We start from the raw sequence: 22926 nt of genomic DNA, 5'->3' as shown, positions 1-22926 counted from the left end.
TACTTCAAGGGTCATTTGGATGTTTTTTTTGTAAATAGGCCTCAGTTAATTTTCGATTAAATTGACGATTCTTGTTATTTTTAGCCCCTGCCCCCAGAAAATATAAATTTAATGAGTTGTCCAGTTTGGGGGTCACATTAATAGTGTGAAATGTTTTGCAATCCTCTCCTCTTTCATCTAGAACTGCTTCAGTCATCACAAAGAGGGTACAGCAAGTCCTGAAGAATGAACGTCTCTCTGTGTCTTTGTTTTGTGATATTGTCTCTATGCTGTCATATTATTTTTTATTTACTTTTTTTGGTTCTTTTGACTTCAAGACGGCGCCGCGAGAGTGGCTGCCTTTCCAGCAGCTCATGTATTTTGTTTTTCTACTTTCTTTGCTGCTGTGAAATGTAAATTTCTCCACTGTGAGACTAATAAAGGCATATCTAATCCAATCCAATCCTGATCTCACTTTTCAACAGAACATTCTCATTTGAACAGGGGGTATGCATACTTGTTTTAAACCTTCTGTATGCGCCTTTGAAGCTATCAAAAGAAAGGAACCGACCAGGAGTGGCCACTTGTTGGGAAACTTTGTGGGGTGTCATTTAGCGAAACATCTGCTTGGTCTGTGAGTGGGTGTGCCATTTCGAAGGGTGTGTGTGCGTGTGTGTGTGTGCGTGTGTGTGCGTGTGTGTGTGCGTGTGTGTGCGTGTGTGTGTGTGTGTGTGTGTGTGTGCCGGAGGGGGGGGGGTTGCTCCTCCTCCTTTTGCACCCTCGCTGTCCTCGCTTCCCTTCAAGTTTCACTTCACGTAAAAACAAACGTGAGGACACTTTATACTTGCAGTATTTGCTAAAAAAAGACGACTAACGAAGGCCACTCTGTAGGACCCCCCACCCCCGACTGCCGTCTATCATCCCTGCACGCGCACCCTTCGAGCAGCTGTCATCAAGTCCGGGCGGGAGCGCGCGCGTTGGATTGATCGAGAATCCATCCGCAAGTTGAAGATGAGACGCTGACCAAAACAGAAATAAAAGAGGATTTTTTAAATGGTGATTTTATCAGCCCTTTCCTTATACTATAACAACAAGCAGGCTCGTCGTGGATTAATTCCGAGGACATCGTCCCGAAACCATGAGCTGGGGCTCAGAGCTATGGGTGAGTCTCGTCGTTATTATATTATTCTGATACATAATGTGGTGTTTTTTTGTGTTCGCCAAGTGTTTTGCTTTTTCAACCTGCTCACCGAGGTAAAAACAACGCCCAACGCGCAACATTAGCCTGGCTAGCCCCTTCCTACAATGAAACGCATCCAAGCTAATTTGTCTTATACTGTAGTAGCTAGCTTACTTTGATGGCTTCTATTCGCTTCACGTATTGATGTCACCATCCTTCTTTTATTCGCGGTCTTTTGGACGTCCATTTTGGGATACGCTCCTTTCATCATATAACAATAACGGCCATCATGGGAGTTCCCTCGCATATCTATCTACAATAAAGTGCATATCTATCTATCTATCTATCTATCTATCTATCTATCTATCTATCTATCTATCTATCTATCTATCTATCTATCTATCTATCTATCTATCTGTCTGTCTGTCTGTCTGTCTGTCTGTCTGTCTGTCTGTCTGTCTGTCTGTCTGTCTGTCTGTCTGTCTGTCTGTCTGTCTGTCTGTCTGTCTGTCTGTCTGTCTGTCTGTCTGTCTTTCCGCCCGCCCGCCCACTTTCTATCGAGAGTATATCTACATATACTGTATCTAATTCAGAAAGAATCACAAAGCCTTTAATAGTCCCACAGTGGGGAAAATTGAAAATATATTTTATCTATCATCTAGACCAGGGGTGTCAGTCATTTTTTGCCGTGGGCCACATTGTAGTTATGGTTTCCTCTCGAGGGCCGTTATGAATTTGGGGAACCCATTAGAATGTTTAAATCCCTTCAAATATTACATACAATACAATACAATACAATACTTTGCAATAAAGATGATTCTGATTCTGATTCTGATATAGAGCACACAGCAAATTAATGAATAACTCGTTTTCAAATCTGAAGTCAAGAATAATGACTTTTATTGTGGTTGACATTCAAAAATATGAAATTTTGGCTCAGATTTTAGCAATCATCATGGAATTTAACACGTTTGATTTGCTTTCGCGGACCGAAAAAAATGATGTGGCGGGCCGGATTTGGCCCGCGGGCCTTGACTTTGACGCTTGTGATCTAGACGATACCTATCCGATCTACAGTATATCTGTCTATCTATAGTATCTATCTATACTGTGTCCAGTGTCAAGCACAGGCATTAGTGACTGGGGACAGTGTCGCTAAGTGATCTTGTCCTGCTTGTTACCAAACAGCAACACGGAAGCACGATGACGACGAGCGCAACTTCTTGTAGCGCGTGGGCAGGAAGTTGCGGTGCGCAAAGGCAATTGGGTAACTCGCTTGGCCTCCACGCAAGTCAGGACCCAGCATGAAACACGCGATGCAACGCACACAAATGTGTCAGGAAGGATATTTGGCCTTTTCCTCAGAATGTCATGCTCATCCCATTTTTAACTCCGGTGTCGTTAAAAGTGGGTGAGTTTCATCTCCATGAGAATTGTCATTAGCCGAAATGACAAAAATCATGAGAGCGGTTCCAACGTACTCCTCGCTCGGTTTGATTTCACGCGTGACACGAGTGGGAAACGAGTCGACAGATGTCCGAGAAGACGTCGTCATGTGATCAGGAAATGCGACTCATCTTTCAGGAAGCGATGTCACGGTCAAGCAGGATTTCTCAACGTGGAGGCGCTCCCCTTGCACATGCATTCAAAATTGGGGCTGACTGAACAGAACCTTTGGATAACTGGAACCGGAATAGCTGCGCCAAAGGTCAAAAGGGGGCACCGGAGCGACGGTGGCGTATGAACGTCTGTTGGAAAGGGGCCAAGGTGGAGGCCTTTGATTGAGTCACCAAGTCCAGCTGAAAAACGGGGCCGACCATTGAACGGAATGCCAAAATGGTGACTTCCTTCTGTTTGAGTCTCCAGCTAGTTAGCGCGTCTTAGGTGTCGCCCTAGGCCAGACGCTCTGTTTGTTGCGTAAGAATTTAAAGAGCTTTGTCCCGCGCGCAGATGAAAAAGGGCTCAGTTTGCAACAATGGTCTGCGTGTACTTGAAGGCCAAGCCGCGATAAGCTACGGAGCCGCCGCCGCTCATTGGTTCTACGGTGCTGTCGCAATAAGATTAATTCCTGCTCATTTCGAGTTGCTTGCAACTTGTTTGGCCCTCACAGTTTTCTTTCTTCGTGCCCAGAGATGGACTGACATTTTCCTTGTTTCTTTAAAAAAAAAAAAACATTAACTTTTTACCCTGCTGTCATGTTGCGGCGAAGAAGTGAGTTTTTCCTTTTCCTGGAGAGCCCCCTTGCTAAATCTGAGAAGGACGAGCGAAAGGCGAGTCCCTTTCAAGAGTACCTGCGGGACCTTCTCCAGATGAAGACCACCAGCACCGTGAGTGAAGCGCCGCCGGTGCCTGCGTTTGGTGGCCATCTTGAGGGAGCTTCTCAAAATGTCCGGCCAAACTCCTTTTTTGTCAAGGGTATTGCTTTGCGCAAAATATTCACGGCCCCTTTGAAAAGATTGATTGGTAGAGTGCACTTTTAAAGAAGTGTGGGGGGGGGGGTAAGGTGAGTCGACCAGGCTTCCAGTTAGTGTGAGTCACCAAAGGAAAGAAGGCCCGAGAGTCTCTGAAAATAGCCGCGCGGCAACTCGCGCACTCAACGTCGGCAAACAAAAGATTGTGTCACATGTATAAATCCGCTTCAATTCCAAGCCGCAACCGTTCCGCATTCCATCCCCTGTTGTCTGCAAGGAGGTCGCTCGAGGCGACGAGAACATTATTCCGCCCTGCCAGCTCGGACAAAGCGCCATGTGTGTCGAAGGAGAGGCCGTGGCCTGTCCGCCAAATATTTGTGGCCGCTTGCGTACACCCACGGCCCGTGACACAACTAAACGCAAGCGCTTTGTTGTGCACCCTCTTTCCACTTGAGGGATTTTTTTAATCGGGGGGAGGGCAGGCTAAATAATCTGTGTTGGGAGGGTCCCTAATCCCTGCCATCAAAAAGGGCTTTGGGTCGAATCTTGAACACGTTAGCCTGATATCACTGGGGGTGGCTATATTTAGCTTGGGGCTCATTTTTTGCCCCCCGCCATCCCACCAAACTCTTCATTTCCTGAATAAGAAAAAAACTTGCTTTCCTTCGTGGTCCAGCACAATAGAGCAACCAGCGGTCCGGTCCAAACCTTTGAGGACGGGAGGTTCAAGGCCACCCCCGCCCCACCCCCCATTGTAATCCCTTTCCTGAGTAATCCCGCCCCATCTCTCATCCCGCCCTCACTCCCTCGGTCTGTTGCGCTCGCTCACGGTCCTCCGCCACAACGTCACTTGCGCCTTCTGCCTGATGACAGCCTTGACGCGGTGGGACGCTTCACTTTTTTGATCAGGATTGGACACCCGGGACGCGCGTTGGCGGATGGCCGCCGTCTCGGACTAAACCCACTTTTGGATCTTTTCTGGAGGCAAAGCGGGTGACCATGGTGCCGTTGCAGAAACGGGTAACGCCGCTGGGACAGCATTTGGAGTGCGGGGACACAAAATCTTGCAGATTTGAAAATCCGCCGGCTCAGAAAATGGCTTGAGAATTTCTCGCCAATTTCCAAGATGAGAAGGTTTTGTCGTGTCCAGTCAAGCCGGTCGGCCGAGTGACTCAGTGATTGCCGATTGAAGTGAAGGCGGCAATGTCGACCGGAAACCCCCCCCCCCCCCTGCACTGTTGTTGGCCCGCCAACCTCTCTGAGCCTTTCTGTGGGAAACCACAGCTGCGCGTTGATGGACTTTCAACATCGGGATATCTCGTTGCCGCGTCGTTGTCGGGCCTTATTCGTTGTCAGACGTGAAATTGTCCATCGCCGTGAATTAGTGCCCTGCAAGTGTTTTTTCAGCCAAACTCAAGTTCTCCTACAAAACCAAATGAGACCAATGCGTGGCGGCCCCAATGTTGAGCGTGTGCGTTAGAGTTTTCAGCGCCAGAAACTAGCGTGGCTCAACATAGCCACATATCTGCGAAAAAAACTTATTTTGTTTCCGAATGTTCCTTGGTCAGTCGTGCTGATGAACATGGATCACTAACGTTAGCTCGGCATGTCATCGTCCTTTTCACGTTTGCCCACTTCGGCCGGTCCGATCAAAAGCACAGTCCGAAACGACTGCCGTGTAAAGAGCGCTCTGCCTTGTTTTTGCCGCAGGATCAGTTTGACAACTTGGAGAAACACACGCAGTGGGGCATCGACTTTCTGGAGAGGTACGGCAAATTTGTCAAGGAGAGGTCCGACATCGAAATCAACTATGCCAAACAAATTAGGTGAGTACTTTCACGCCAGTCACTTCCAATGTTAAGACAGACGGGGGGGGGGGTCTGATTGGTTGCCCGCTCGGAGTATCAAACAATTGGAGTCCCGTCAAGGCGCCATCTTGTTTAATGGTTCAACCACAGCTACCTTGGATTGGATCGGATTGGATTGGAAATACCATTATTCGTCTCGCAGTGGGAGAAATTGACATTTCACAGCAGCAAAGTTAAGAAAGGAAGCGGAAAGGAAAGACAGAAGCAGAAAAACAAAATACTCCTAGAGCTACTCTCGCGGAGCCATCTTGTAGTAAAAAAAAACCTTCTTCCCAAAATGGATGACTTTGTTGTCAGAGTTATTGAGAAAGAAAAGACGAATATAAACAATGATTTGGGTAACATTACAATTATAGGTTCAGAAAATTTCACTTTTAGTTTCCCAAAATGGCGGCTTTATTCTGGAAATAGTCATTTTTATTTGCATAACATTACTCATTGGTGCAAGCAGAGCTGCAGTGCTACCTGCACTAAATTCAATAGAAAAGGAATCCTGATGTATTTTTGCCCAAAAATTGTTTGAATTGGAATTTAAAGCACACCGCAAACGTTTTATGAGGACGCAAAATAAGATAAAATGTGCATCTGCTGCAAAAAAAAGGAAATGTTGACTTGAAAAGAGGAAATCACATGCACTCTTGTCTCTTGACTTTTCTGCTTCAAGCGGAGAAAGTGTGTGTGTGTGTGTGTGTGTGTCTGTGTGTGTGAAGGCGGTGCTTGTGCATCACCATGGCGACAGCTTGCCCGCTATCAGCCTTCTATACGCCGGCCCCCAAGGTCTGACCCAGATTTGCCTTCCTCCGAACGCAAGTGTCCCAGACCCCGCCCCCTTTGGGTCCCGACTCTGCACTAAGTAGATGAGGCACCCAACATCATGGGGGATGACATCGACCCCCATATACACACTCATCAATCATATTTAAAAAGGACTGGCAAATGGCTTTAACTCCCCTTCTTCACTACAGTTTTTTGTATTTTTAGTAAAAAGGCAGCCAATCCCTTTGCCTTTAATAATAATAATAATAATAATAATAATAGTAATAATAATAATAATAATCTTCTTTTCCTTTCGGGGTCGCCACAGCCACAGCAAATCAGTGTCCTCCATCTTTAGAGGTTTGATCCGCATGTTTGTTTTGGCCAAGCTTTTACGTCGGATGCCCTTCCTGACACAACCCTCTGTATTTATCCGGGCTTGATAATAATAATAATAATAATAATAATAATACAGTGGTACCTCGGTTCTCAAACGCCTCACAGTTCAAACAAATCGGTGTTCGAACAAAATATTTGAGATATTCTTGCCTCGGCGTTCAAACATCAATCGGTGTTCGAACACCAATACGACGCGTGAGTGCGTACGCGAGGGTGGGGAGCTGAGCTGCACACAGGTGTATCACTCTCTCCGTGACCAACTGTTGTCGCGTGCGGACATGCAACATTTGCATTGTGTTGCCTGCTTAACACTACGAGGACTTCACTTTCTCAGTGGGTTTCAAAACTCTTAAGTACACTTTTGAGTCAGGGTGTAGTCCGAAGCAGGCTTCTGATTGGCCGCCGGTGCCGAGTATGCAAATTGCCAAACGAACGTTCGAAGACGCGAAAAATTCTGACACATAATGTTTGTTAAATTCTCTCGCAAATTGCCAAACGAACGTTCGTTTGGCAATTTGCATACTCGGCACCGGCAGCCAATCAGAAGCATGCTTCGGACTACACCCTGACTCAAAAGTGTACTTCAGAGTTTTGAAACCCGCTGAGAAAGTGGAGTCAACATCTTGTAGTGATTTGTTACACACTTACTCCGGCAAAAAGCAAATGGCACACGAGGGTGCAAAATGATGCAGTCCCACCTCGGACCGGATACACTTGCGCATCGAAGGAAGAGTCCAGGTACGGTGGTGAATTGAGTCAATCATCCGGCATTGGCGAGGTTGAGGTGATCATGAACCGTATAAATGCCACGTGTCCGTGATTAGAGAATTGACAGCGGGTGGAGAACGGCTGGGAGAGGCAGCCCCACCACCCCTCCCCTGCTGTCAACTCGCAAGTGACAGGAGCAAAGAGGTGGTTTCGGTGTTCGAAAAAAATCGCTTTTTGAACAGGGTCCTGGAACGAATTATGGTAGAGAACCAAGGTACCACTGTAATAATAATAATAATAAACATACATTTAATTTCTAAGGGCCTTTCAAAACTCTCAAGTTCACTTTGCAGTCACAGGATAAGTTTTTCAGTGGGTGAGCAGCGGCAGCTACACGCGATAGAAAGCTAGCTTGCTAATAGATAGCTAATAGCTAGTTTAGCATGTAAGCCCTCAGACAACTTAGCTCACGGGTTAGTGGGATGTGCAAACCTCTGCATCACAGAAGAAAATAGCCAAAATGGATCTTTTGAACTAGCATTAGCCGCTAATGCTCAAACAGCCGCACAATTCTCGTTCATTTTCCTGCCATAAATCTAGCCTCCCTTCCCTTAATTGTAAGCCGGGTGTTGTTCCTCCATCAATTACCACCGGTGGATAAAGATGGCGGCAAGGATGCAAATGCGCAGCTCCCAAGGTGTTTAGTTTAACGCTGCGTGAAATGGTGTCGTTGTTAGCACTATGTATCCTTAGTAACAAAATCTTCTTGCTGTCTTTCGGGGGTGTAATGAAGTCAGATAGAAATAATGGCCGTGAGGCGAGGACTTGTTTTCCTTCTCTTTTAAGCAGTGGATTAATTTTCCACCATGACATTTGCAGACATGGACGATGAGCTGCAGAGACAAATCCAAAACAATATGAAGACCCCCCCCACACCCATACGTCCGTTCCCTCCCGTGGCCAGCGCATGCGTTGCTCTGCGAATGCGCGTCTAATCCTCTTCCAGTCGTGTTGGTGTAAACAGATTCAATGCTGCCTGTGGTCCAAGCGATCCATTGGCGCCCCCCCCCCCAATTGCAGTCCAACTTTAACCACGGTGGCATGGGTGACAAGAAAGACGATGCCCTCCCCCCCACCACCTTCTTCCTAAATGCGTGCGTGATATCGGTGTGTGGAGTTGAGCAATCTGGACACGTGACACCTAAGAACCCTCGGGCCGCTAGAATTAGGGGCAGCGGAGGTGGAGATGCTTTCATCTGCCTAGCAACAGTGCAAAGGGAGAAGGGCAGATTAAGCAGGATGGAGTGGCGACACGTGGAAGGGGGGCTTCCTTCCTCCCACTCTGCCCCCATAACGTGTCATCGATGCATATTTTATCTTTCCATGCAATCAATTGGGTTGCGAGTGAGCGCAGGTTTCTGTTTTCTTGAATTCTTCTTGTAAATGACCTTGATTATATATTTTATGCTGACATGACTATTTCTCTCGGTGTAAAAAAATGTTAATTTGATAGGCACCTGATTTTTTTTTTGATATTGGATTGGGTATTGGATATGCCTTTATTAGTCTCACAGTGGAGAAATTTACATTTCACATACATTTCATACATTTCATATACAGTGGTACCTCAGCTCACGAACCCAGAAAGTGTATTTCAGGTGAAAAGTTTGTCTTCTGAACATTTATTTCCCATAAGAAACCATTCAAATGACAATAAACCATTCCCAGGTCCCCATAAAACATAAGTTTCTACTAAATAAGCCTTAAAACAACACAATTGTATCGTAATTAAAGAAATAAACTGGACTGTATAATCAAGTCGTTTTATTTACCTTTGTGATGGTAGTTGACAAACATCCAGGTTGCCTCTTGATGATATCCGAGTGAAGTTGCTGTGCTTTCTCGCCGATAATACCCTCACTCACACTCTCCCCTGCTAGCTGATTTTCGTTAATCCAAATCAACAGACGTTTTTCAACCTCTCCTATTGCCTGAGACCGTTGCTTAGAACACACAGAAACACCCTGAGCCACACGTAGCAATGGTCGATTTAGCTTACTGGTACTGGGACGCTAACTCACACAAAAGCACACCTCGTTGGTGTTTTTCGATGATCACCTTGTTTTGTGTCGTCTTCGGTTTAACACTAGCGTGTGGTGGGGTCATTTTTGGTCCCATAATAGCAAAAGTACTCCACTCGATAACAAACCACGTCCGCACTCAAAGAAAGGGGTTGACGAAAACTAGTCCACCAGCCACAGTGGTGCTGTTTGTGGTTTGGTGTTCTTCCGCCGAAAACTAGTCCGCCAGCCACCGTGGCGCCGTTCGGTTTGGTTCGTCCGCCAAAAACTCGTTTATCAGCCACGACTATATGCTCGCCAATTTAATGTTCGTGAGATGAAGAGTTCGGGAGCTGAAGCGTTCGTATGCAGAGGTATCACTGTAACTCTTTGTTTCCTACAGGAATTTATCAAAGAAGTACCAACCAAAGAAGAATTCGCGGGAAGAGGAGGAGAGCAAGTAAGCCGAGCAGAGCTTGACGCTGGCTTCCTGTCTGGACGGAAATGTCAACGAGGCGGCCTTTGGCCTTTGTTCAGGTACACCTTCTGCCGGGCCTTCGTGACGACGCTCAACGAGCTCAACGATTACGCCGGGCAACACGAGGTGATCGCCGAGAACCTGACGTCGCAGATCATCAGCGAGCTGTCGTGCTACCTGCAGGATCTCAAAAGCGAGAGGAAAGCGGTGAGTTGCCTCTTCAGTCTCCAGAAAACACACACACCAAAAAAAAAAAAAAACAGGTGGATTTTATTTTTTGGCTTCCTCTTTCACGCTCCCCCCCTGCCGCCGCCCCATTTGGTTAGTCAGCACGCTTGACAGAGCCTGTGCTGAGGTCACGGCAGGGGTAAATATAGCTTTGCCCCGAGGCACGTCAGCGCCTGGCAGAGCCTCGGCTGACTTTGAAGGCGTATGGCAGAAAACGGAATCCGCCTGGCGGCTCTCCGGTCAAAACGAGTCGGCGCTCATTAAGGGGTAAAATCTGACCAGCTGGAAAATGGTGAAAAATAAAATACAATCCTGAATGTGCTATCACGGAAGACCACACGCCGCCGAGGCAATTGGAGCGGAAACAAAAGCCAAAGCAGAGGCTCTCTTTCAAAGCGACACTGAACCCCCCCCCCCCCTTTTTTTTTTAACGATAACATGTCGCTCAATGGCTGAAAGTCAAGGAATCCTAAAAGGACATTGGCTCCGAGAAAAAGATGTTGGCAATGGCAGCCTGCGCAAATTCCTTCTTCTTTTGGGCCTTATCTCCTCGGCTTGCGGCTCTTGCTGCTGATTAGCCGTGATCGTGTGTGGCGGGTGACCAGCGCGCAGCTGTGCTTGCATGCGCGCTGAATGAGGGGCTGCATTCCTGTGAAGCATGTCATGCCCGTCAACGACTTCGGTCTTGTTCCACGCCGACAGAGCGGGGGCTCGTTTCAAGCCGTGACCCCACCCCCCTCCCACCCCCTGCCATGGCAAGGCGGCCTCCTCGCTGTTGGCGGGATCCACACGCACAAAAAGGCCATTTTGGCCAATCGCAAACATTTTTGGACGGGTGACTTTTACTGACGACCTTGATGCCAATAACACACGTCTTCCGCCAGCACTTCCACGATGGCCGCAAAGCGCAGCAGCAGATGGAGAGCTCGTGGAAACAGCTGGAGTCGGTGAGTCATGCCGCTGTTTCCCGTCTGTCTGTTTATCGTATTTTCAGGTGTATGCGGCGAACCCAAAACCCTTGCACCTTATACGCAGGTGCGCCTTATATTTGGGGAAAGATTTTTAATTATATATTCATCCGTCCGTTTCCAGACTTCTTAATCGTCACTATCGTCGCAAGGGTGCGTCTTTGTGCACTAGGCATGGGGCCACCCTGAACCGCTTTCCAGCCAATTGCAGGGCACACAGAGACAAACAACCATTCACACTCACACTTAGGTGAATGTTCGATCAGCCTGCCAGAAAACCCATTCGGGCGCGGGTAGGACGTGCAAACTCCACACAGGGGGGGCCAGACTGGGTCTTGAACTCACGACCTCTGCACGGTGGAACCGGCGTGCTAACCACTCGACGACTGGGCTGCCATATTTCTAGATTATATATAAACTTTTTTCATTCATTGAAAGGTGCACCTTATACACCGGAAAATGTTGTCCTTTTCCTTTCGGCTTTTCCCTTCAAGAGGACGCCACAGCGAATCAGTGTCCTCCATCTTCAGAGGTGTGATTCGCATGTTTGTTTTGGCCAAGCTTTTACGTCTGATGCCCTTCCTGACAACCCTCTGTATTTATCCGGGCTTGGGACTGACACAATCAGACACTGACTTGTGTCCCCTTGTGGCTACAGAACAAGCAACTCTATGAATGTAATAAAGATGAAGAGGCTCCCACACACAAAATGGTCATCGGCACAGCAGCATTCAAGCAAAGCTAAACTATACTCACCATACCAGTTACCATATATGGCAATATATTCATTTATTTGTTGGATTGGGGTGGGGTCCTTTTATATGGAAGTGCGTGGAAGCGCATGTCCAATTGCACGGGAGCAGATGAGCGTTGGATGTATTTGTTTTAGCGAGCAGAGAAATCAGAGCCCCCACCCCCTTCCATAACCAATGCGACCTTGAATGATCCCTTTGTGAGACTTATGGGCAGAGTTTGCGGCGCACGCGGGGCCCAGACAAACGCCCCATTGTTGCCCATGGGGGGGGACGCGGGCTCGGACGAACGCTCGTGACGACGGGCGGATGATGCGAACTTTGTCCCCGTGTCATCGTGTGAAAGGCTGCGATGACGGCCCCCCCCATGTTTTTGCAAAGGCGGCCTCGGCGCCGTCTCTTATTCAACCTGCCATCGGCGTTTTTGTTCTTGTTTTTCCTCAGTGTAAGAGAAAATTTGAACGGGATTGCAAAGAGGCCGACAAAGCCAAGCAGTACTTTGACAAGATGGACGCCGACATCAACGTGACAAAGGCTGACGTGGAAAAGGTACTACCCCACAAGCCACTTCCTCTTTTCACATCCCATCCCATCCCAATCGGCAGATCAATTCCAAATCATTTTCCAAAATAGCCCCGATGGCGTTGGAGCGAGCGCCAAGTCTTTGTTTTCCAACTTTGCGGAACGGTCACGAATTTGGCGCCTTGTCGTGGCGACTTTGCCGACGGGGACGCTCCCCCCTTTGCGCGTCAACAGAGGATTGATCGCCGTGGGTCGACATCTCGTTTCGCTGGTGGGCCTAACCCCTTTTTTGTGTTTATATCTGACTTTTTGTTGTTTGAAATGGCTCACCTTGAAGCGCCGTTCCCTGAAGGTAGGTGCGGCGGGCACGAGGCGCTTCACCTTGTGCGTCTGGTCGTCCGTGGCTTGCCTCACTTTGTTGTATTTGTTTGTTTTTTCGACGCGTCACAAAAAGGATGGCGGAAAGTCAAACCGGATGTGATTTGGTCTCCATGGCAACGTGCAGCAACTACCCCCTCTTAGGTCAGCGCACATGCTGTCTGGGGGCGCTGAGCTCCATCTGCCGAGATTAGGGTGGCTCCTTCCTGACGCACTTGAGAATCACTAATGTCAAATTAGCCAAATTGACTTAACCCCCCCCCCCCGCAAGCCCCTCATATACACGCCCTCCTGTTTGATTGCCGAGCCACAAATTTCAGGGCATAAACCTCCCAAAAAAATAATGGCGGCCAAACAGTTGGTTTACTCATTTCCGACTCGTTTTTCTCTTCAAAGCGCCAACTGCTGAAAAAATGGAGCCTTTGAACAAGTGAAACTTGTACAATGAAATGAAGATGAAAGGCCAGAGTGACTCATTTCGCGTTGTCCTTTGAGATCATGTTTGATTCTTTTTAGACATGGGGAAAAAAAGCGCCCGCCCGCTGAGGCCTGCATGTGCTTGAATGTACGTGCAAAAAAAAAGTACAGGTAACATCCGCAATTTACGGCTACCCATACTTGCGACCACGACCACCAGATCCTTTTTCTTTACTACGCCTGCCACCGCAACGCGCAAGCAGCCGGCAATGCGTACTACAATTTTGGCCAGCGAATATGTCACACACTTGCACAGCAATCTACTGTGTGACTACACTCAATACACTAGTTATAGAGTGCAGATATGTCTCCGGTAGTACTGTACACTGCTTTTTTCCTTCGGCGTCCGCCTGAGTCCGGGCGACGTCTTCTGGCCGTTAGCAGCGAGAGCCATTTTTCAACAGCTGTATTCTTCACCCCTAAGTGTTTTCTTTAACCCACTTTATAAAATCTAAATATAAAATATTAATCGATAATATGAAATATAAAATGATACATAACGACACTAAAAGCTAAGTATAACATTTATAAATGAACTGTACAGTAAACAGTTTTGTATACATTAGATGTACAGTTATACAGTAATAAAAATTGATAATACGAAGTATAAAATGAAGTATAAAATGATAAAAATGACAGTAAAAGTTATCAAATTAACAAATGAACTGTAAACAGTTTTGTATAGATTACAGGTACAGTTATACAGTAATAAAAATCAATAATATGAAATAGAAAATTATAAAAACGACACTAAAGGGTAAGTACATATAACATTTTAAATGAACTGTACAGTAAACTGTTGTGTATACATTAGAGGTAGTTATACTGTAAAACAATAGCTAATACGAAGTATAACATGATAAAAATGACACTAAAAGTGATCACATTTATAAGTGAACTGTAAACAGTTTGGTATGCAATAGTATTGAATACAAAATGTTGCTTAAAAACAACAGATTGACATTGTATACTATCCTGTCGTGTAAACGTCACCTCGGCCATTTTGAATGCCTTTTAACTTACGACCGTTTTGTCGGAACGGAACCCGGTCGTAACTCGGATGTTACCTGTATACTGTTTGTGTTTGTTGTGAAGCCACTCGCCCCATTGTTGTGACACTTCACCCCCACCCCTCTGGTGCTCAGGCGCGGCAGCAAGCCCTGGCCAGGCAGCAGATGGCATCTGACAGCAAGAGCGATTATTCATCCTACCTGCAAAAGTTCAACCAGGAGCAGAATGAGCACTATTACACCGTCATCCCCAATATCTTCCAGGTGAGCAGCGGGACTTTAGGAGCTGCCAAACGCAAACCTTTTTTTTCAGGACCTTGTTTGGAAGATCAGTGTTTTTTGGGGGCGTGGGGACAGAAACTCCAAGACATGGAGGAGAAACGCATCGTGCGAATGGGCGTGTGCATGAAGGCCTTTGCCGACGTGGAGCGCCAGGTGATCCCCATCGTGGGAAAATGTCTGGACGGCATGACCAAGGCGGCCGATGCCATCCAGGCCAAGACGGTGAGCTGGCCTATGCGAAACAACCCCCCCCCCCCCTCCCAAAAAAAACAGCGTGAGTCTCCTCCACCGGCATTGCTTTGGCCGCCATCCACAGCTTTCACGGCTTGTCCCCGGCCGTAAAAGGCGTCGGATGGCGGGACCCTGACTCATTGGCGAACTGCTGGTGAGCCAGAGAATGATAGGAAGCAGACGGCGCCGTGTTCCGATCCACTTTGACTGAGACTGAATGGGAGTTTTTCCTCATTTGTCGGCTCTGCTGCTGTTTTTTTGGGTGGGTGGAGGTCACTGTCAGAATTTGTGATCTCATCCAAGTTTTTTCCTTGGTTTTGCCTTTTTTTGTTGTTGTTGACCCCAAATGAAAGCCATCCCCTTCCCAAATGGCTCATCGGACTGGCCACAGAGTCCACCATCATTGTTTGGGGCAGATGGGGGATCAGGGGGGTCAAATGCCAGAAAGAGTGAAGAAAGAGTGTGACGGGTACTTTGTTTCCAGGACTCGGAGCAGGCAGTAGAGTCGTACAAGTCGGGCTTCGAGCCGCCTGGCGACGTGGACTTTGAGGACTTTGGGGAGGCCATGAAGAGGGCGGTGTCGGAATGCAGCTTGACCAATTCGCGCGAGAGGCCCCCCGCCAAAGGCAAAGCCAAACTTTGGCCCTTCCTCAAGAGCAAAAACAAGGTAAGGCCAACAAAGGGTGGTCCGCAGACGGCCATTTTGATAGATCCAATGACCGGCTGTGAGCGGGCGATATAGCCATCCCCAAGCATCTGCGAGATTCGCTTGCTCCAAGGCACCTGCGCTTTCTTTTTGATTCGTGCTCACCGCGATTCCACGGAATCCCCCTCACACGTTGTGTTGGATTTCTTTTTTGGCAAGGTGTCCATGAGGCTGATTGATTTTGTCTTCCCTCCTCCTTTTCTTTCCGTTGGGATCCCCCCTCACCCCACTTCTTCTTTTCTGCTAGTTTATGTCCCTGTTAACGCCCCCCCGCCAGCCCCCGCCCGCCCCCCCGGTTCCCAACGACTCCCCATCTCCCAAGCAGCGCAAGGAGCCCCTCTCGCAGCGCCTCAACGACTTGATGGCATCCAAGCCCAAAATGCACTGCCTACGGAGCCTCAGGCGAGGGGTAAGTGGGCCTCGGCATGCGCCTGGGGGGGTTCGGGGCTCGCTGCATGCGCGTGGGGCTCTCTGACGCACTGTATGGACCCACAAGGACCTCGCAGGGCCCCCCATCGGGGCCCGATCTCGCTGGCGTTCGAGCATGCAAAATGCTCACATTATCAATGAGAGCAGGTGACAGAAGGAGGTGTTCATATAAGGGTGTTCTTTTTTAAGGGTGTTCTCTTACCCCCCCCCCCCATGTGGATTGCCTTGACTCACACATACAGTGCGTGCAGGTCTTTTTCTTTTTTTTCACAACTTTATTTGCCTCCGACGTCTTCATCTTTTCCTCAATCCTAACTCCTTCACGAACCCCTCTCACGCCACACGTCCCCTTCAGCTCTTGAATGGATGCTGACCCCTTCGATGGCCTGCCCCAACTTTAGAGTAATAATAATAATACATTTTATTTCTAAGCGCCTTTCAAAACTCTCAAGGTTTAATTTTACAGTCACAGGATCAGTTTTTCTGTGGGTGAGCAGTGGCATAGTGCATAGTGCTTTGTATTTTCCATGGGCTCCCAATTGGAGGGCCCAATCGGCATTCCTGCTGCTAAAGTGTCATGAGCGGTCCTGGTGTCATTGCCAGAGGTGGCGGAAGGAGTCTGTCCGTCCTTTTGGGCTAAAAGATGTCGAACCGGCCGGCGTTTTCACGCTTTGACGTTTTTTTTGGCCGTGTGGCAGCGCCTTTGGCTGCCAGAGGCCAACCGGTCCCATTATGATGTCCAGGAGAGAAAAGTCGCAGACTGACTGTCACGCACAAAGTCGTCCCAAAAAGCTACAAGCTAGCAAGCAGAGCGTCCGCAGGAGAGCACACTTGCACGCTTGCTGCTCTGGAGGAAATGAAATATTGAAGTTGGAAAGGCCGCTCTCAGACTGATAAACGGCCCGAGAAGCCATTTTGTGACTTTTGTGTCGCTAACATGCCAACTTTAGCCATCACTTGAAAATGTCCAAGTGGCCCGGATGCTATTGGCTCCCACCTTTGGACTCTTGGGCCAACCCGGTGCCGGCGACGCTTGGGGGGCCGTCATGGACCCCCGCGGCCTCCCCCATCGACGTGTGATATACTATACGTGTTTGTCTGGCTGCTTTACGTGTCCTGCTAAGGCGGGGCGGACGTCCAGCGAAGCCCAATGCGCCGAGCCGTTTTTCGTCAGATTTCGGGAATTGCACCTTCCCAAGCGTACGAGAGGCCAGAGGAAGGGGGGCCGTCTTGCACCTCCTCTGGAATCTGCTTGCACGCTTTCAGCGCCCCCTGCTGCCGGGGGTGCGTTATGGCAGTGGGGTCCCATCTTCACACGTTCTCCTGCTTTGAGCGCGGCGCTTCTCAAACTTTGAGGGTCCCCACTCGAACGGCATGCCATCGTTTTGACCCCGGCCGGCAAAGGCCGGAGAGCGAGCCCGTGAATTTGATTGGCGTCCTCGGCGGCCATTTCCTTCCTGTCCGCCCCGCTGGCTCCTTTCATCCACTGTGGGTCCAAATGCGCCGTGAAAATGATGGCGTCCCGAGGCTTGCGGACAATTTGCGGACCCCGCGCTTTGAGAAGCGCCGTCTTGCGGCCGGGCGGGAAATGTCTTTTTTGGGGGTGGTGGTGGTGGGGGGGGGGGTAAATAAATCAAGCCGCCATGTCCTTCCTCTTCCCCTCTTGATGTTGTGTGTTGTTTCTCTCTCTCTCTCTCTCTCTCTCTCTCTCTCTCTCTCTCTCTTTTCTTTCCTACCTCCCCCTTGGCCCTTTTTCCTTCCTCCCCCGCCGTGAAGCTTTCGCTCAAGCTGGTAAGCATTTCATTGGCATCCTCGCCTCACCCGGCCTCACCCCTGCCCCTCGCCGCCGCATGCCCACCCGGCCGGGGACACGTGGTCCATCCACAAATGTCCATAACCCGAGTTGCCGTGCTTTTGTGGTGTTGTAACGCCGGATTGTCCTTTCATTTGTCTTTTGTTGTGTTTGTCCCTGGATGCCCCCACCCCTCCCATTCCCCGCTCCGTGGTGCAGCTCACGCTCCATTCCCGCGTCCGGAATCTCATTGAGGTGATCACGTTTTACTCTTACTGTTTTTGTTTTGTGGCCGCTCCCCAAGATGGCAACTTTGAGCCGGTCGTTGCCGACCGATGTCCCCGCATCGCATGATTCTTCCACCTTGCGGAAAGTGTGAAAGACTTCCATTGTAAAGCTTTCCAGAGTGTCGCGGGTTTCCTGCCTGCCTGCTTGCTTGCTTCACTGTAATTTGTTGGGAGAAAACAATAAAGTAGGAAGGCGAAAATTGGGCCCAATCATTTCAAATCGAATCAAATTGGGATTTTCGTTCACTTGAGTGTCACAATTGCCACTCGTGCAATTGTTAAGGCGAGCAATCAATTGGTCTGCGTTGCAAAAAAACCATCAGATTTAGCATTTGTGCTTTGTTTTTTGAATGGCTCCAGTTGTCATTGGGTGCTCCCGGTTTTTGCCCGAAAATAAACCGCCAAAATCTCCTCGTTGCTCGCTGAAGCTTGCTTTCTTGTTACTCATCCAGTTATGAATATGATTCAAATAGTTCTGAAGAGGAAAGCATACATGTTTGCAATCGATTAAAGAATTTATTTGTGCCATTTTGAGGCAACATTGGGGGGAAATCTCTCACCCAAAAAAAGGGGCACAAAATGGCGACCTCCTGTGTCCACCGCCGTTTCCACAGGCTGATAAATTCCTTATACGACGCTTCGACGCCCTCTTCTGGCCTTTTGGCAGCTTTTGGGTGCAACACGAGGTCCCCAGACCAAATAAGTACAGCAAAATACATTGACGTGATGGAAGGACCGCTACAATGCGTCTTTTTTACGGTCAGGGGGCGGTCCTTCAGTGACGTCACGTACGGATTCTTCACCAACTCAAAAACAAGACTTCCTGAATATTCAGCGCGAGTCTTAAAACGTAAAATATAGCTATATGCGGAATCTTTGTAAAATACGCTCAATAGAAGTCATTTGAAGCAAGTTTACAAATTATGCACACAACTTGTCCGGAGACATCGGTTATCCTTTAAAGTAACAAATTTGCTAGATTTAAGGTCACAAATTTGCTAGATTTAAAGTCACAAATTTGTTACATTTAAAGTCACAAATTTTCTCAATTTAAATTGCTCGATTTAAACGTCAAAAAAAACTTTTCGGAGTTTGAGATACATCATTCGGTCGTGCGGTGGGTTAGCGTTAGCAGCCTTGTGAGACGAGATAATTTGCAGAACAGAAGTGGGTACCTGTGGAGTTGCACTCATGGCGTAATTACATACAAAATGTCAATACATTTGGCCGCGACCGAGTTCACGACACCGCCTCTTCAAACTCCGGATATAAATCACAATATTGTGAAGACTTGAAGGATCTCTTTGTTACTAAACCCGATCTCAAAGTAACAACTGATCAAGACCGTATCCGTCAGCTCGGGTAGAGCATTAGACTGCCACCGCACTACCAAATGATTTATCTCAAACTCCAATAGTTTTTTTAAACGTTTAAATCTAGCAAATTTGTGACTTTAAATCTATCAAATTTGCGTGTTTGAAACTCGTTAAAAAAAAATATATATATATATATATATATATATATATATATATATATATATATATATATATATATATATATATATATATATATATATATATATATATATATATATATATATATATATATATACAGTAAAGTCTCGTTATATCGATATTCAAGGGAGTCTGAAAAAATATCGATATAACCGAGACTATCGATATATCCGATCCTGCGCCGAACTGCATTAAACAAAAGCCGCCAAAAGAGGGCAGCCAAGCACCATATAAGAAATGGAGCTGGCCATTAGCTCCCTTTTTTTTGGGTGAGAGATGTTCCCCCAATGTTGCCTCAAAATGGCACATATAATTCTTTAATGATTGTAAACATGTATGCTTTAATCTTCAGAACTACAGTGTATTTCAAACATATTCATAACTGGATGTGTAACAAGAAAGCATATTATCCGAATCTGAAGCCATTGTTTGGATTCACAAGCAATGCAAGACGTCTTGGCGTGAAGTCATTTTTATTTGCATTTGAATAAAAAGTGACATCGGCTGTCCTTTAATACACAGTATGGAATGTTAATAATTTTCAAAATCATCGCGCTTCAGCAGACAAAACAAGAAACATTGTTGCAAAAAACGATTGCATTCATATACAGTACAGTGGGCATGTACATAACACAACAGGGAAACTGCAACGCTTACATCTTACTGTATTATGTATACAATTTAAAAAAGTCATCAATCTTCTTCTGCTTCCCATTTTTACCTTTTAACACAAACACTTCAATCTCGTCTGCTACACACGAGCTAGCGTCTGAAAATGAAAATGGCTCTGCTACACGGGTGCTGGGCACGTAACCAAGTCACCTGACCAAGTCGACCAATGGCGCGACTGATGGCGTGACACGTAACCAAGACACGTGACCAAGTTGACCAATGGCGCGACCGATGGCGGCTCATGTGACCAAGTCGACCAATGGTGCGACCGATGGCGGCCACGTAACAAAACACGTGACCAAGTTGACCAATGGCGCGACGGATATATCGATATAAACAACAAAAATGGCCGGCGGGGGATGAAAAGGAGCACCGTAATAACCGGATTATCGTAATAACCGGGTATCGTACTAAACGGTACTAATTATACATAAAAAGACTAGAAATGTGCAAGGGAAATGAAAATAGTATCGTAATAAGCGGTACTATCGATATAACCGATATCGATATAACGAGACTTTACTGTATATATGTATTTAAACCTGGCCCTACTGCTCTTCGGTACCAATTTGGTTCTGCCCATAACTGTTTTTTTTTTTTTTTTTTTTTTTTTTAGGGTTCGGGACCCGAGGACTACAGCCACCTGCCACCGGAGCAGCGCAGGAAGAAGCTGCAGGCCAAGCTGGACGAGCTCCACAAAGACATTCAAAAGGAGTGCGAGCAAAGGTGCGCCGCAACCCCCCCCCCCCCCAAAAAAAAAAAAAAGCCGCTCCCACATTGTCTTGGCGACGCTCACCCCGGCCGCCCCCCTGTAGGGACGCCTTGACCAAGATGAAAGAGGTTTACGCCAAGAACCCTCAAATGGGCGACGCGGCTAGCGTAGACCCGCGCCTCGCCGAGCTGGGCCGCAACATCCAGAGGCTGCAGTCCCAAGTGGGCAAATTCGAGGCCAGTAAGCCCCAAAACCGCAACCTCACTCGTCCGAGCCGCTGATGACTTTGGCTTTTGAACTTCAGGGCTGGCTGGTCGAGGCGGAAGAGCAGATGCCGTCCAAGAGCGACCGGCGAAGCGCCCTCTTCGAGAGCACCGGCGGCGGTGGTGGCGGCAACTGCGTTCAGGACCGAGAAAGGTAAGCCAGTGACGGCTCGCCGGAAGCCTCCCGGGCGGTACCTGACGCTGCCCGTCCCTTCGTCGGCCCGGAGTAGCCCGGACGGCAGCTACACGGAGGAGCAAAACTTGGAGGTTGCCGCCAAGACCGATGCGCCGCCCCCGGCGGCCGGCGCGCCTGACTTTGACGACGACTTTGACGACGACGAGTCGCTGCCCACCATCGGCAACTGCAAGGCCCTCTATCCCTTTGACGGTAACCGCCGATGGACGCTAGGGGGGGCTTGCAAAGGTTGCGGCGTTGACAACGCTGGCCCCCTTTTTTTATTTTTTTGTTGCGGCAGGCCACAACGAGGGCACCATCTCAGTGGCCGAGGGCGAGCTGCTGTCCGTCATCGAGGAGGACAAAGGTGACGGCTGGACGCGGGTGCGCCGCAACCACGACGAGGAGGGCTACGTGCCTACGTCCTATGTGGAGCTCCTGTCGGGGACCCCCGCCAAAGGTGCCGTCACCTACATTTGAGCCCGGAACCAAAGTCACCGTCCAGTGGCGCCCGCAGGCCCGTAAAGGGAATGCCGCCGTCATCGTAGCCCCCAAAAACGCTTTGTTTTGGATATTTTTTTTATTATTGCCGTTCGGCAACCTGAGCGCCATCTAACCTTTGTGTCTTTTCTTCTTCTGTGTTGCTTGTTTTCGTTCTTTGTTGATGTCCTACCCGTCCGTCCCCCTTGCATTGCAGATTCCTAAACCGGAGGCTGGCTGAGGAAGCGGCAGGGCAAGCAGCCGGACTAATGGCCCTGCCCCCTTTCAAAAAAAGCAAACAAATCCCCTAAAGGCACACTTTTGGAAGCACTGTTCTGGGCCGCCCGACTATCCCGCGTCTCCTAAATTGGCCTTTTTAATATGGTGGTTGTCTCTCATTGGCTTATAACTTATTCTTGTTGTTTTATTGTTGTTTTTGGATTGATGGGTTGCCAGCCCTCGTCGCTCGAGCAACTTTTTGAAAAGTAATCAAGGCAATTATTTGTTTGTCTAAGAAGAAGAAGAACGGGAAGTTTGGGAATGAAGTTGCCGCGCGAAAATGTTGGACGATAATCACGTCATCGTTTATTTTTTTATGCACAAAAGCTTTAAAAAGGTGACCACTAATCTGCACAGTGTAAGTACAAGATGAGTTTTAATCCCCCCAAAAAAGGACCGTTTGTTGTCATGTTGATGTTAGCAGGAGCGGCCGGGGGGTGTAGACTATTGCAAGGTTAAAAAGAAACGTTGAATTTTATTTATTTTTGAAGAAAAGTTTGAAAAGTTGTCCTTGTATTTGAAGAGGAAATTGTCAGTTGGCGCCATTCTGGTTTTGGGTTGCTTTCTCATCAGCCAAACGAGCGCAAAAGAAAAGGTTCAAATCCGGGCCGTGGGGGGCTTGGTGGCGCTTGGCAAGCCCTCACACCTCCTCCCCGTCCAGCCAATTTGCTCGTACGTCCGCGTGCGTCTTTTCTTCTGTGGATAACCGAAAACTTTGTATTGTGATTCTTGTGCCAATTAAATCTGCCTGAAAGTCACGCCCGGGTGGTGTCGTTTTTGTCCAGCACGTACACACCCGATGAACACCCGATAAACACGACTATGAACCTTTGACTTTGTCACACAATGAAGGGAGGGAATGCCGGTGGGGGTAGGAGAAGGTCCGGACGAACCTCTCAAACAATGTTTGCATCGCACCCCTATCATTCA

The 22926-nt window shown here is 48.0% G+C and overlaps 1 protein-coding gene across 13 annotated transcripts; it reads left to right on the top strand.

Moving 5' to 3' along the window:
• The first annotated feature begins 761 nt into the window (after positions 1–761).
• On the top strand, positions 762–22754 carry LOC148884227 (formin-binding protein 1-like). Of its 13 annotated transcripts, XM_089019799.1 has the most exons (18): positions 3270–3486; positions 5281–5396; positions 9765–9821; positions 9899–10046; positions 10952–11014; positions 12232–12336; positions 14310–14438; positions 14532–14678; positions 15172–15354; positions 15641–15802; positions 17599–17613; positions 17834–17869; positions 20704–20813; positions 20903–21035; positions 21104–21216; positions 21293–21450; positions 21539–21697; positions 21935–22754. In XM_089019799.1, the coding sequence occupies exons 1-18, from the start codon at positions 3355–3357 to the stop codon at positions 21940–21942; spliced, it is 1974 nt and encodes a 657-aa protein (XP_088875925.1). In that variant the 5' UTR covers positions 3270–3354; the 3' UTR covers positions 21943–22754. The 13 variants fall into 13 exon arrangements, with proteins under 13 accessions (XP_088875931.1, XP_088875933.1, XP_088875934.1 ...); XM_089019805.1 differs by lacking the exons at positions 3270–3486; positions 21935–22754 and adding an exon at positions 762–1141 and having other exon boundaries at positions 21539–21928; XM_089019798.1 differs by lacking the exon at positions 21935–22754 and having other exon boundaries at positions 3262–3486; positions 21539–21928.
• Positions 22755–22926: the final 172 nt, after the last annotated feature.

Source organism: Hippocampus bargibanti, linkage group LG18 (genome assembly GCF_051943395.1).
Source record: "Hippocampus bargibanti isolate YZ-2025 linkage group LG18, ASM5194339v1, whole genome shotgun sequence".
In the NCBI taxonomy this organism is placed as follows: domain Eukaryota; kingdom Metazoa; phylum Chordata; class Actinopteri; order Syngnathiformes; family Syngnathidae; genus Hippocampus; species Hippocampus bargibanti.
The sequence above is the reverse complement of the archived record's forward strand: the minus strand, read 5'-3'. Positions and strand labels throughout refer to the sequence as shown.